The 15,021-nt window shown below is 41.4% G+C and overlaps 1 protein-coding gene across 1 annotated transcript in view; it reads left to right on the top strand.

Annotated features, from left to right (window-relative positions):
- SLC4A9 (solute carrier family 4 member 9) overlaps positions 1 to 15,021 on the top strand; it is a 50,929-nt gene that overhangs the window by 12,174 nt on the left and 23,734 nt on the right. The window contains exons 4-13 of the mRNA XM_089518760.1: positions 1,107 to 1,168; positions 2,777 to 2,934; positions 4,083 to 4,170; positions 5,184 to 5,338; positions 5,762 to 5,896; positions 7,436 to 7,610; positions 7,959 to 8,092; positions 9,277 to 9,548; positions 10,757 to 10,812; positions 12,805 to 12,999. Coding sequence (XP_089374886.1) covers positions 1,107 to 1,168; positions 2,777 to 2,934; positions 4,083 to 4,170; positions 5,184 to 5,338; positions 5,762 to 5,896; positions 7,436 to 7,610; positions 7,959 to 8,092; positions 9,277 to 9,548; positions 10,757 to 10,812; positions 12,805 to 12,999 — 1,430 coding nt within the window. The remainder of the gene's footprint in view (positions 1 to 1,106; positions 1,169 to 2,776; positions 2,935 to 4,082; positions 4,171 to 5,183; positions 5,339 to 5,761; positions 5,897 to 7,435; positions 7,611 to 7,958; positions 8,093 to 9,276; positions 9,549 to 10,756; positions 10,813 to 12,804; positions 13,000 to 15,021) is intronic.

Raw genomic sequence — 15,021 nt, 5'->3', positions numbered from 1 at the left:
GTGGCAAAAACTGTCTGATAAAATCAGGATGTCGCCTGAATTAAGATTTAATCTGGATAGAGGTAAAACGAATTAAAACGCCATGGGATATACTCCTTTGTAAGCTGCCTTCTTCCCTCCCAGTTGTTGTATTGCCAGGGCTTATCCTCCACTCTGCTTTGCATTCACCTTTTGTCTAGAAGAAAATAGATTAGATTAAATGTCCCTTATCCTATCTCCCTAAGTAACTGTGAAGGAATAATCCCCCCTCATTCCATAATGATCTGGGAACAGCCCCTTTAGCTAAGGTTTCTGTCTTAATTTCCAAACATGAAAATATGTTCTATGTTCTTTTTGTGTGTGTAAGAATGAAAAGCTGTGAGCAACTGTGGATGATATTTAATGTATAATACTTAATAACACCACTGAGGCTGTCCCAAGTTCTAGGTTTTGGCCTGGAAACCTCAGGGCTTTGAATGATCTTGAACTGGTAACCTTGTTGTACTTACTTTCCTGGGAGTAGATCTCATTCATCTCATTGGGACATACGGTACTTCTAAGCAGACATGCAAAAGACTGCATTGGCACACTAATCCCAGCATGCCAAGCACTTTTATCCTTCAGCTGTGAAGTAACAAGAGGAGTAATAGGCACAGCAGGAAAGTAATGTTAATAAGGTGTCCTTGGAACATTTGTGGGGTGAGTTAGGGAGGTTTTTCCAATCATACTGGAGAGTGCAATAAATAAATCAAACACTATAATGCTGAATTAAGGTGCATTAGCTAAGTGGTTAAGTCACACAGCAAAAATTCTGATGGCTCAGGAAGCCAGTAAGGCAGCATCAAGGTTGGCATAAGGCACTGGAGTCTGTGGGCTGCAACAGAAGTTTCCCTGCATTGGCAAAACCATCAGAGGCCCAGATTAAGGTGCCTTGTTGAAGAAACCATCTTTATATTGTGCCTCTTTAAGAGGCCATTATTCAGCAAAGGATATAAAGATTCTGATGTTTGTAAAGACAAAGCTGAAAAAAAGAGTAACTCCCTAACAGTGGTTTTTGAGTTGGCTCGTATTAAAAAGCATTCTAGCATTTCTTCTGTTGACTTTTTTAAAAAAAACTTGTGTTGCAGGCAAAGCAAATAGACACTCAGATCCAAAGAATGAGGTTTCGGATGTTCCTCTAAAGGAGCAGGTGAGTAATTTTTGTTAAACACAGAAAGATGGAAGATGTTGCAAAATGCTTCCAAGGTTCTCAGATGTTCACTACAGTGGAAGAAGATCCTTACTACAAGGATTCCTTCTGACCCTGTCTTTTCCTCCTTATTTAGAAAAGGCATGCCTGCTTCTGTCAGCTCTGAAAATTTGGTGGGACTTTGACAAAGAAAGGATGCCCTTTGTATTCAAGGAGTACAAGAGAGGTAGATCTTAAGGAAATGGGGATTGTTTGTGCTCTTTATTGCAAAGGATATCTGTCATTTCATGGTGTTCCACCTAATTTTGAGATCTGAAAGACAGAAGCAGGCATGATTTCAGTGCTATTGTTTGGAAGAATAAAAAGTATGTGTGAGGTGTATGGGTGGATGTTCCATCAAACTGTCATACAGGGGAAACACAGTCAATCCAGTCTTTTCACTGTTTTGTGGATTTGGGGTGTTATTACACTTTGCTTTATGGCCAACATGGTTACCCCTAAATATGTTTCCTGTATGTGAAGATGTCTCATTTTAGCTGCTACAGGAGATTACTAAAGAAGGAGTCAATGGACCGGGAGTTCACTATTTGAAGTTTCTACCGCCAATAAAGAAAAAACATTTTTTATTTAAAATTGGGACAATATTTGGCATGTTTTACTAAAACAACACCTAAAAATGTTCCTAATGAAAAAGCATAAGAGGCTTCTCTTGAGAGATTCAGTGCTCTCTGCTTAACAAAGGGCGTTGTGATCTCATAAGAAACAGAAATACCTTTGAGGAAGTACTTTTTTTGTATTGCTAATGGCATTCAAATTTTATCTCCTGGACTTTAAAAAGCATCTCAGCACAGAACAACACATCAACAACATCTTGTTAAAATGTAGGCCTCTGACTAACATTGTCACTTTTTCCTCCTGTATGATTTTTAACACCTTTGTCAGATAAAGAAGCTAGTGGAGCTTCAAAAGCTTGCATCATATATATTGTACATTTTGGTTGGCCAAATAAAGATATCATTGCTTTGTGGATTTTGGGTGTTATCAGTCACTTCCAAGAGTGACAGTCTGCACAATGTAAAATATGGTTGGAGAAGTGTCCAAGTGTATTGGCCAGAGCCTTTATATTACTGGTGATTAGCAACAATAACAGCAATAAAAAGACATGTCGTGCCATTGTTTATGTATGTATACTTATATTAAAACACTGCCATTCCATTTCTTAACCCCCTCTTTTTTGTTTTTTGGTCCAATCGTTTTTCAAAAAGAGAAACTGGCAAAGAGAGGTGGCTTTCTTATTTGTTCACTCCCCAGGACTGTTCAGTCATTTTCCTCTGGTTTTCTTTTATTATTATTATTATCATTATTTATTACACCATACAACAAACATCTACTATACATTACATACATTTACATATATTTAAATACAAGATAACAGCACGTTACATACAATTACGTACAATTACGTACAAGAACAATACTTCACATTCAATACTTTACAGTATCTATGTTATATGTTTTTATACTTATCTAAAATGTAAAGTTGAATGTGCAGTATTTCTTTTTTGGTTTTCTGGAGTGTGAATTGTCCTGAATTTTCTTTCACTGCAGCTCAAAAATAACTTTAAGAAAAAGATTCCAGCTGGGACCGAAGTGGCCAACATTCTTGTAGGAGAAGCCAGCTTTCTGGAGAAGCCCTTCATTGCCTTTGTGCGCCTGCAGCAGTCCGTGCTTCTTGGGAACTTGACAGAAGTTGCTTTTCCCAGCAGGTAATCAGCCCATAGGCAGGCAAGCAAGCAACTTGCTCACATGATCTTGAGGACTTCTAGCATAAGAGTTAGTTCCCTGCTAGGATGCTGGAGGGAAGCAAATGTCCTGCAGTTCTTAGCATCAGGTTGCCATTGCAAATTAAAACCATTGTCAGTGCTGTGATGCACAAGTAGAAGGCTCTAGCATCCCCTACCCCCACCTTCATCCCCTCTGCTACTTAAACATTCTGTTTGAAACAGCTCAGTGGAAGAAATGAAGGCAACAGCCAGCTAAACTGGGCCTGGATAGCCTACACTAAGGTATTAACAGTACTTTTTGGTTGGCCCATTAAAGGTATCATTGTTTGGATGTTACTGGATTTGCTACATGGCCAACATGGCTATCCCTAGATGTACTAAGGCATCGTTTCCCCATCAGCATTTTTGATGCAGCGGCTCTAAAGTGCCTGAGATTATTAGTAGAGATGTTCACCTTTGCTCACTGTCTTCAATGAGGCTGCCATTCAGTCCATTGTGAAATATCCCCCTCAAACTATGCAAAGCAGAGTCTGGGAGCCATAGATGGTCCTCCTAAGCAGATATCATTTTGGCCATTCTTAGGAAGAGTACAGTCAGCTGAGCCAAGTCCTGGTAACTCTATCCAGGCTAAACATCGCTCAACTCACCGCTGTCAGACCTTGGCCCAATGCTGGGGTGGGGCCACATTTGGTTCGGACAGACCAGGTTTTAAAGGTCCAGAGGCAGAAAAGAGGATGCAAATCTGGTTTCAGAGGAGCCAGTTAATGAACGAAAGGGCAGCAGCTGGAATTATAAGTGGTGGTTAGATTTCAGATCAAGAAGAGCAAATCAGAAGAATGTACAGAGCCAGCTCAGCCCTCATTAGATCCTTGGGTCATTTGTTCCAGATCGGTAGTGTTGCAGAAGAACAAAAGTCAGATCTTCATCCTGGCTGCTGTCCTGATTCCTCTGGGATTAAGGTCGTGCCACCCTTATGCCTGACAACTTCGTACCTACTTATCTAAGGACTGGATTTGTAGCCTCAGTACTCTGATGACTCCAAGTGCAAAAAATATTGACAAAAAAACCCCACCTTTGCTCCCTTTTGGCAGCAGTGGTGACATTCATGCCCTTTCTGCCGCTCTGTCTAGGTTCCTCTTTATCCTGTTGGGCCCCAGAGCCAAAGTGAAGGCCTACCATGAAATTGGCAGAGCTGTGGCTACTCTCCTGACAGATGAGGTGAGTCAGGGTATGGGTGGTGGGGTGCATGGAGTTGTTTTGGGATAACATGGTGGTGTCTGGAAATTTGGAAGGAAAATGAACAAGTGACTAATAACCCTGAGATGAATCTTTTGATTTCCATAAAAGGAATTGGTGTTGCTGCTAGTTTCATACTTTTTCATGTGCTGTTTTTGTTTTTCAGAGCTCTGCCCATTATAAATACCAATTGTATTATGGGCAGAGTTCATTCATATTTGTGTGTGTATATTTGTGAGTAAGTGAGTGAGTGCACATGCAAAGGCAGAACTGTGTGCTTGAGCAAACCTTAGCATCCTTCCTGTTAATTCTGTCCACCTTATTTACTCTCCCAACAGGTAAGAAAGGAAAGGAAAGGAAAAGAAATTTCATGCCCGTACAGACAGGACAAAGTAGAGCTGCTTCGGGTAACTTTGGAAGTATGCTGTTTAAATTACACTTGCATCTTAAGAGGCTAGAAGCTGTGCCAAAGCTGTACTCCAGTCGTTAGCACTGGAACATGGCTTTGGCGTGGCTTCCGGCTTCTTAGGATGCATGCATAATTTAAACAGCATACCTCCAAAGTGACTCGAAGCAGCTTTATTTTGGCCTGTCTGTACGGGCCCTTCCTTACTTGGCTGTGCCCCTTAGCATTGTGGTGTTAGGGGGTGGGGATCTGACCTTGAATCTTTCCCCCACTCCTGCTGTACCTGGATCCTGCATTGCAGACCCTGTATTGACCACAGGGTTGGACTAGTTTAGAAGTCAGCAAAGTGCAGCCCTCCAAACGTTGCTGAATTGCCTATGTTGTCTATGCTGGGTGGGACTAATGGGAGTTGTAGCCTAACAACATCTGAAGGCCCACACAATCCCCACCCCTGAATTACATCAAACTTTATGATTCTGTGGAAATCAAATTCAAATTTCTCCTGAATGTCATTCTCTATCCCACAGATGGCATAATGTTGTATTTGCCTGCATGAAGGATTGCTGTGACTAACACTATTCCCTTCCAGCTTTTTCAGCGAGTTGCCCGGAAAGCAAGTGGCAGAGGAGATCTCATTGCAGGAATTGATGAGTTTCTGGATGAGCTGACTGTCTTACCTCCAGGAAAATGGGACCCAACCACCCGAATTGCTCCCCCCAAATGCTTGCCCTCACCACAGAAGAGGTATCTACAAAGTGGAGCTGGGAATGGGAGAGCATTGATTAAATTCTGATGAATTTAGGAGATCTCTTTGGCTAGAGATATGTAGGCAAAGACCTGGAGAATTAGGAGTTTCTTCTGGCCACAAGCCAATGTATTCTAGCTTAGTAAGGGCTTATATGAAAATGGCCACTTTAAATGGATGATAGAAGCCCCCTCATTCTTCATTTATGGTGGGGTTTCTAGAGATTTTCAATCAAGATAGCACATTTGGTGTGTTTGGATATTATACTGTCTCAGCATCTCAACCATTTCCAAATCATTGAAAGCACTAGTGGTGGCTTCGGGAATGACTGGTGTCTGACAATAGCAGACAGGAAAAATGGACTGCTGCTCATTTCTACATAAGAATTTATCTATCCTTAAATATATCCCTTATCTTTTCAGGCTCTCCATGCACCTTCGTGAATGGAGTCTTCACTCCAATGGGAACATATCTACCATGGATGACCGGCATGGCCATGGCCATTCTCATGGACATGGACACCAACATGTCAGTGAGGAACTGAAGAGGACAGGACGGTAAAATTCAGAGATGGTTGGCTGGGAGGAATAGGAAGGAGATGTCTCTAAACTAATAAAAAATACAGATACATGATTTAAAAGATTCTGGTGGCCTAGTTGGGCTGCACGGCTCTGGAATCATAAATAGGTTGAATTTTGTGGAAAACATTTAGGTTGTGGGTTCTTCTTTGTTCTTTACTAGAATTGCAAAGTCTAGCAGCCAGAGCCAAGGTGCAAAACAGTGGCTGAAAGCAGTGGACAGAACTCCTATTTTCCCTACAAGCTTTGCTGATGTTAGAAGCCTAATTTAGGAAGACAAAATTATATTTGTTTCTGTTGTTCTTCTATTGGGAGGTGGAAACCCTTGATGATATTCTAAAAGTCATCTAAGCTATCATCTCCCCTACTGACATTCTGTTCTAGCCTTTCCCTAAGGTTCCAGATATAATAAGGGAAAAAAGGACCCCAAATAACTATATTTGTTGTTGTTGTTATCTGCCTTTGTGTTGATCTCGACCCATGGTGACACTATGGATGAGACCCTGTCCTCTACAGCTCTGCCCAGTACCTGCAAACTCATATTCGTGGCTTCTTTAATAAAGTCCATCCATCTAACATGTGGCCTTCCTCTCTTTCTATTTCCCTCCACTTTTCTCAACATTATTGTCTTTTCCAACGATTCATGCCTTCTCATCATGTCTCCAAAGTATGACAGTCTAAGTCTTGTCATCTTGGCTTCTAGGGACATTTCTGGCTTGATCTGCTCTAGGACCCATTTGTTTGTCCTTTTGACTGTCCTTGGAATCCTCGACACTCTTCTGCAGCACCACATCTCAAATGAATTGATTTTAGGCTGCATCAATAGAAGTATAGTGTCTAAATCAAGAGAAGTAATAGTGCCACTCTATTCTGCTCTGGTCAAGCCCCACCTGGAATATTGTGTCCAGTTCTGGGCACCACAATTTAAAAAGGATGTTGAGAAACTGGAGCGTGTCCAAAGGAGGGCTATTAAAATGGTGAAGGGTCTGGAAACCATGTCCTATGAGGAACGACTTAGGGAGCTGGGGATGTTTAGCCTGGAGAAGAGAAGGTTAAGAGGTGATATGATAGCCCTATTTAAATACTTGAAGGGATGTCACATTGAGGAGGGAACAAGCTTGTTTTCTGCTGGTCCAGAGACTAGGATCCAGAGCAATGGATGCAAGCTGCAGGAAAAGAGATTCCACCTCAACATTAGGAGGAACTTCCTGACAGTAAGGGCTGTTCGACAGTGGAACATACTCCCTCGGAGTGTAGTGGAGTCTCCCTCCTTGGAGGTCTTTAAACAGAGGCTGGATGGCCATCTGTTGGGGATGCTTTGATTTAGATTTCCTGCATGACGGGGTTGGACTGGATGGCCCTTGCTGTCTCTTCCAACTCTATGATTCTATGATTCTATGATTCTTCCTATCTTCATTCTTGTCTGTCCAGCTCTCACATCCATACATGGTAATAGGGAATACAATTGCCTGTATGATGAAAACCCCAGTTTTAAAGAAATATTCTTTTTTCCTGCAGACTATTTGGAGGATTATTAAAAGATATCCAGAGGAAAGCCCCTTGGTACTGCAGTGATTTCTATGATGCCCTTAACATCCAGTGCTTTTCAGCAATCCTTTATATCTACCTGGCAACTGTCACCAATGCAATCACCTTTGGAGGAATGCTGGGCGATGCTACAGATAACATGCAGGTGTGTTTTAAAAAAAACAACCTTCTAGTAAGACACACCATCCCATTTGTGGATGCTACATTTCTCCTGCCTGTTCAGGCCCAAGTTGTCTCAGCATCCTGCACTATAAACACTTGGGGCACTATAAAAGTGGACAGCTCTGTTACTTCTAGTGGAGTGTGTGCAAATGCATGCATATATGCATACAAAGAGGACAAATTTATGCCCATCATTCCAGCTGTGTGCATGTATATGTTTATCTGTATGTCTTTTTCTCAAACCTGGGACTCAAGGTGGGATCAGTCAGTTGACCACTGCCGTTGAGCCTACATTCAGTCAAAGAAACATGTCCTTCCTTATATGATTTAGGGTGTGCTGGAGAGTTTCCTGGGCACTGCTTTTGCTGGAGCATTTTTCTGCCTGTTTTCTGGCCAGCCTCTCACCATTCTGAGCAGCACAGGGCCTGTCCTTGTCTTTGAACGACTTCTCTTTTCCTTCAGCAAGTAAGTAAACCATCATGTTTGTCAGTGTTCCCACTGGGTGGAAGCCCACAACATTCCTTTTCCTCTAGCCCCATAGAGATGACTAGGAGCAATTTAAGCAATATTGTGCCAGGGTCTCTCTTCCCTGCCTGCATCCCAGTTCTGATGTACAATATTCAGGTGAAGTCTTAGCCTTGTGACAAGCTCACTCATGCATTCAGTTTGTTGGGATCAGTGGATTTGCCACTCCATCATCTTAGTTAACATTTGGACACAGCTGCTTATTGGCGATGTCATAATAATGAACCCAACATGGTGAATTCAGAATGCCTTAACCTTTTCACAGAATATGTCATGTTGAGCAGCTTTGGCTTATGAGTGGCTTGATATGCCTAAGCACTGAAAAATGGAACCGATGACCAAGATATTATATATTGTTATTGTGACACATTTAAAATGCTGGTTCAGTAGAGGAAACTCCCTTGAGAAAGTCAGCCAGGCTAAACTTCCAGGCATAGGAACAATCCTGGAAATGAGTCCATGGTTTGGCCATTCAGAAGGAGGGAATATTCCATGGTCTGTACCACCTTTACTTGTGTATTTCTTTAGCAGGCCTTACTATTCTGAAAATATCAACACATTCTGTCAGCTGAACAAGATGGTGGCATTGACCTTGGAGCAGCAACCATTTTTCCCTTTAAAAAAAAAGTTGTTTTCCAGCTCATCCTTTCTCAATCTGATGTTCTCCAGATGTCTTGGACTATAGACCCCATTGTTCCCAGGGGCTGAGTATAGGCAGAATTATAGTCTAAACTCATAGAGCACTCAAGTTTGAGGAGGGGTGTGGTAATTCTTTTTCCCCTGATAAATGCATTCCATTATCCACAGTTTGGTCAATTATCAGCTAATTAGCTTGAATATGTGCAATGGCTAGCATTAGGCTATTATCTCTTTTCTCTAAATGTTGCAACAAATGAGCCAAGCTGCAATGTTCACCGATGGTCCCCTGTTGTGTGGTGATGATCATTCAGCTATGGAAATGGCTGGGCTGGAGGTATAACTACTGTGGGACTACTATGCTGCAATCTCGAGGCAAGAATTTCTAGACATGGATTACTTGTCTATAGCTCTTTCTGACTATAGTGCTGTCTTTCAAGCAACTCAGTCTGTTCAGAAAAATGTTTTTGGCTCCTCTTTCCCACCAGAGACTATAACCTGGATTATTTAGAATTCCGCCTCTGGATTGGCCTTTGGGTGGCCTTCTTTGGCCTCATACTGGTGGCAACTGAAGCCAGTTATTTGGTGCAGTATTTCACACGCTTTACAGAGGAAGGCTTTTGTGCCCTCATCAGCTTCATTTTCATCTATGACGCCATTAAGAAGATGCTGTCTCTGGTGGAACACTACCCGGTGAATTGGGATTACAAGATCAATGATGTCACCTTGTACAGCTGTGCTTGCAGTATGCCAGAGGGAGGTAAGATGCTGTAGTGATGGCTAGATTAGAGTGTCTGGAGACTTCCGATTCCCATCCTTAATGAGGTTGACTGTATTTTTTATCCTCTGAAATATTTGTATTTTACTTTTTGAACCAACCATAGTCTCCAAGATAGCCTACAGAATTAAATACAATTGGTGCAGTATTTTTTTTAAAAACCCAGTAGCATAAAACCTAAACATCAACAGAGCATTTCAAATGTACAACAAGAAAAACCAAATCCTCCCAACGGTACTGCTGCCTGGAAAACATACAAAAGCCAAACACTGAAAATCTTAATTGCTGAGTATCAAAGGTGTGGGAAAATATAAATGTTTCCAGATGGCATCAAAATGCCAACAAAGATGCTTGTCCTATGTGGCTGGAGAGTGGGTCCCTTCCATTTCTTTTGCTGTAGGCAACAAGGCCTTGTCTCAAGTAGACATCTGCCACACCTCTGAAGGGGGAATAACTTGGAGCAGGTTCCCCGCAAATAATTTTTGTTTTCCAAGACAGTCAGGCTGGTCTTACAATGGCCCCTGTTAGCAGTGTAGACCAATGTAGCCTTTAAGCAATCTCTCATCTGATTGATGCCAACTGGAAGTGCTACAAGGAATCTCCCACTCGCCCTAGCAGCCCACTTGGGTCTGGAATCAGTAGCACAAAGAAGCAAAATTCGATACAGTTCTGTCAGAATATGTTAATTTTCCAAGTGTTTGGCATTTTGTAGTTGAGCACAGTGAATTAATTAATTTTAAACAAAGGCCTCTTTATATTCTGTTCATCAGTCCCCTCTAAACAGACAGCATTCTCTGTCCACTTTGTGCATGTTGTTACAGCATGTGTTACTATTCTGAAATAGCATCTTGCACTTTGTTCATGAAAAATCAATAAAACAACTTTTCCACTTTCCACATAAGAACAGTCCAGCCTCCAGCCTCCATATCTCAGTGAATTTGATGAAAATCTGCTGCAGGCCTGTGTTTTACAACCCTGTAAGGAAGCTGGATATAACCCTGTTATATTATTTTGCCAATACCTGTGTGGAGTATGAAAGAGTAACATATTTTAATTTTTTTAATGTTTTGTTCCCTCCATTGCTTCAGGTTGCAGTGGATCTGAGCAGTGAACCAAGTGACCAACTGATGTCTCACATTGACTTTTTCTTCCCTTTTCTTTCTTCTCTCTCTCTTTCTCTTTTCTCCCAGGCAACTTTTCTCTTTTGAACAAGACACTGTTCCCAGCCCTTAGCAGTTTTGGAGAGGTAAGAAATGAAACCATTCTCACTGTTTATTCCCATTGGCTATTTCACAGTACACAGTTAAAGGGCAATGATTCCTCTTTAACTGCCATGGTTGCATCTTGTGGAATCCTGGCATTTGTTCTTTGAAGAGGCACTGGAGCTCTCTGCCTGATCATTCTAAATGCCCTTCCCTAAATTGCAAGTTAAAGATAAAATGGAATCATATCATTATGTTCGTGTGATGTGAAAGGGCCTTAGGAGGGTCCCAGGGTTCCAATATTACATCAGACTCTGTGAATGATGTGGACTACCTAAGCAGAAGCAAGTTTAAATCGTGAAGAATTTAAATCTTTCCCTAGTCATCACTGAGATGGGTAGGTGTCCATTCCAGTTGTCATTGTGTGTTTGTGTGCCCACTCCACCCCCACTACCAACATATGCCATCAACCTGCTGATTTCATATCATTCATGAGATAAACCTCACAGCTTCATAAATACTTGGCAATCACTCCAAAGCATCCCTGTACAAGTCATCTCCAGAGAGCACTCATGTGCGCACACTATGTTTTCCCATCTTATTTTGTCCATAGTGGAATAAATGCCCAGCCCTTTTCAAAGTCAGATTGCCAACATGGCTTGATGAGTTATGAACAAAGGAGATGACTGTTGCCTGCCTTCAAGTCATTTCCAATTTATGGCAAACTTGAGGCAAACCTATCACAGGGGTTTCTTGGCAATATTTGTTCAGAGCGGATTTCCCTTTGCCTTTCTTAGAGGCTGAGAGAATGTGACATGCCCAAGGTCACCCAGTGGACATCTATGGCTGAATGAGGATTCAAACCCTGATCTCCACAGTCATAGTCCAGTGCTCAAACTACTATACCAGACTGGCTCTCAGGCAAAGGAGATAGCTGTGCTTTCCCCCCCTTGTAATAAAAGCATAATTATAGAGAAGCCTTTAATTAAAAGATGCAATGAGTAACATTTTCTAGTTACTTTTAAAGTTATATTTTAAAAAATTGCAGTCTTTTTTAATTTTCAAGGATTTCAAGAATTATCAAGTTTTGTTCTATTTTGTTATCAGCCTGTTGTTTTAAAAATATAAAGAAACGAAAAAGTAATGAGCAATACAGCAAAAACAAATTAATATTGTTTAGAAGTATTTTAAAAAGAATGATTTTTTTAAAGTAACTTTCCAGGTGCTTGCTGTGTCTGTCAGAGGATGGAGGTGGAATAATGTCCTATGGTTGTACCCTAGAGATGTACAACACACTTTCTCCTAACCTGTCATGAATTCAGCGTCTTGTCAATGCATGGTTGCCAGGCATCTTGGACAGGAGAGATACAGTATCTTTCTGCCCTCCATGTGCTCCATCTTCTTTGTCCTGATGTGGTCTGAAATGTGTTTTCTTTGCATCTAGTTTGCCTCTGGGGACTAGGTTGTGCCAGGGAGAGATGTTCTCCAGAGAGGGCACAAAGCTACAAATTGAAGACTGCATCCACACTGCAGAAATAATCCAGTTTGACACCACTTTAACTGTCTTGGCTCAGTGCTATGGAATTCTGGAAATGGTAGTTTGTTGTGGCACCAGAGTGGAGTTCTGGTGCCACAACAAACTACTATTTCCAGAATTCCATAGCACTGAGCCATGGCAGTTAAAGCAGTGTCAAACCAGATTATTTCTGCAGCGCAGATGCAGCCTGTGTGGCACATATCCAGCTGTGTTGTGCCTCCACCCCACTTCTTGATCATGTTGGGCTCGTAGTGAGTATCCATCTCCCATCTCCAAGGCAACAGGAGCTTCAGCATCCGTAAAACCTTGGCTCTCACCCAGGAAGCAAAACATACGCTAGGTTTAAAATGTAACCCTCATTCAATCAGAATCAGTCTCACAAAACGTATTTACTCTATTCTGTATATTATTATTATTTTTTGCCACAGCAATTTCCCCTTCGTTTCCTTAAGCCCAGCATTGCACTCTTACTCAATATCTGGCATTTCCTTCTCCACAGCAGTCAGATTTGGAGCCTGGGAACTGGTCCCTGCTGACCAAGGGACAGTGTGTGCAACTCGGAGGCCACCTGGTGGGCAATAGCTGCAGTTACGTGCCTGATGTCACCTTCATGTCCTTCATCCTGTTTCTGGGGACATTTCTTTGCTCCTTGGTCCTGAAGAATTTTAAATCAAGCCGCTATTTCCCCACAGCTGTGAGTACCACCCATCTCCCACCCATGCCATAGCACTGAGCCATGGCAGTTAAAGTAGTGTCAAACTGTTGTCTATCACAGGGGCTAATCTTATATTATTATTATCATCATCATCATCATCATCATCATCATCATCATCATCATCATCGTCCTAACCATTCCCCCAAAACCAGGGCACAGAAAAGCTTACAAGATTAAAAGCAGTACATTTAAAAACATAGAAAAGTGTTCCGTTAAAACAGAATTAAATGATTGCAGTATTACAAAATATAAATATCAAAGAGTCTTCTGGTACCTTAACCATAATAAATGTGGTATCTCACAATACAGAAAAGATGCAGGTGTAGCTGTGTTGGCCATTGAACAAATCCAAACAAAAATCCATCAGTGATACCTTTATTGGCCTACCGAAATGCATAATATACTTGTTGCAAGCTTTCAAAGCTCCATGGGCTTCTTCATCAGGCAAGATGTTACAAACCAAACAGGAGAAGAAAAACAAAAAACCCAATGCATTTTCTCATCCATTGTTCTCTGCCTAGAAAGAGGCCTGTGACCTCACTGGAATGGAGACACATTGGATTACAAAAGAGAGGTCCCTGTTGAGCTGCACATGGACTTTAAATTTCCTGGACTTTGAAATTGCATGGCCAGAAGTAGGAGGAGCCTGCCTGCACAAAATATATCCTTCCCAATATACCATCTTTTACCAAAGACTGAAACAACATGCAGGCATCTGAAAAACGACTCCAATTGTAGTTTTCTGTGGGGTTTTCAGGCTATGTGGCCATGTTCTAGAAGAGTTTCTTCCAGATGTTTTCACCAGCATCTGTGGCTGACATCTTCAGAAACTTCAGTTGTTTCCCCCCCTTTGGTGTGTAACATCTTGCCTGATGAAGAAGCCCATGGAGCTTCGAAAGCTTGCAACAAGTATATTCTGCATTTAATTTCTCCAATTTTTATTTGGACATAATAAATGTGTGAGTCTTTGAAGCTGCTACAAGACTCTATTTGTTTTTATTGGTGGGTTTTTTTTGTGTGCAATGGGCAAATATAGCAACACCCACAGAAGTTGTTTTAATGTTTAATCTGTATAGTCATTTAGCGTTTTATTGTTATGAGCTATCTTGTACATGTACATAGGAGACATGGGAATTTGGGGGAAATGCTCAAAACTGAACAAAGAAAGAAATCTTGCACTCCTCCCCTCCTGATCTTCTGCTTCTCCCCTCTCCACTATGATTCATGCTTCCTTTCTCACTTTCCATCTTCTTTAACTCCCCACATCAACTTTCCTTTTCTCCTCATTATTTCCTGCTCCCCATTTTTCTCCATCACATCCCTATTCTTTTCCTATTCTCTTCCTCTTGAGGGCAGAAGTGCACAATCCTCAGTGGGAAAATAGCAGGAAGAATCAGATCATACTGCACACTGTGAACTCTTCTTGAAGCACAGCCACAGAATCCTCTGGCCTGGCATATCCCAGAGAGAAGGAGGGAGAAAACAATCATCATCATCATCATCATCATCATCATCATCATCATCCATGACAAAGTGACTGAAATTATACATTGGGATCTATGCTCCCCCCCAAAAAAAATGATTTAACATATGCAAAAACTGGTGGGAACATGAGCCTGAAAAATCAAAAGGGGTGCAATAAAATTTTTGTGGGACTTTAAGATTCAAAGTAATAAACAGAGCATAATATTCCAGACATAAAGTGTGCCCAGACTGATTGAAAAACGACAACAACAGAAAGTCCCAGGCTTTCTTCCTATCCTTTCCAAGCACTAAGAAGGAAAGTGAGGTATGAGTCAAAAAAGCAATATCTGATTGGATCTGAGATCCTGGGAAAACTGCCAATTTAAAACAGAAAACCCAAAAAACATTTGGATGTGGGAGCAGTGACATATTGGTACAACTGAAACAGAAATTCCTGGAAAAGTCCTAAAAACTCTCAGTACTTTCAGCCAGTTGACTGGGCCCATAATTGTGGTTAAGAAAAAAATGTTTGCATTA

The sequence above is a fragment of the Sceloporus occidentalis genome, unplaced genomic scaffold (genome assembly GCF_023333645.1).
Source record: "Sceloporus occidentalis isolate IW3139 unplaced genomic scaffold, rSceOcc1.0.p SCAF_3, whole genome shotgun sequence".
NCBI classification, from domain to species: Eukaryota; Metazoa; Chordata; class Lepidosauria; order Squamata; family Phrynosomatidae; genus Sceloporus; species Sceloporus occidentalis.
This window is presented reverse-complemented; position numbering and strand designations above follow the sequence as displayed.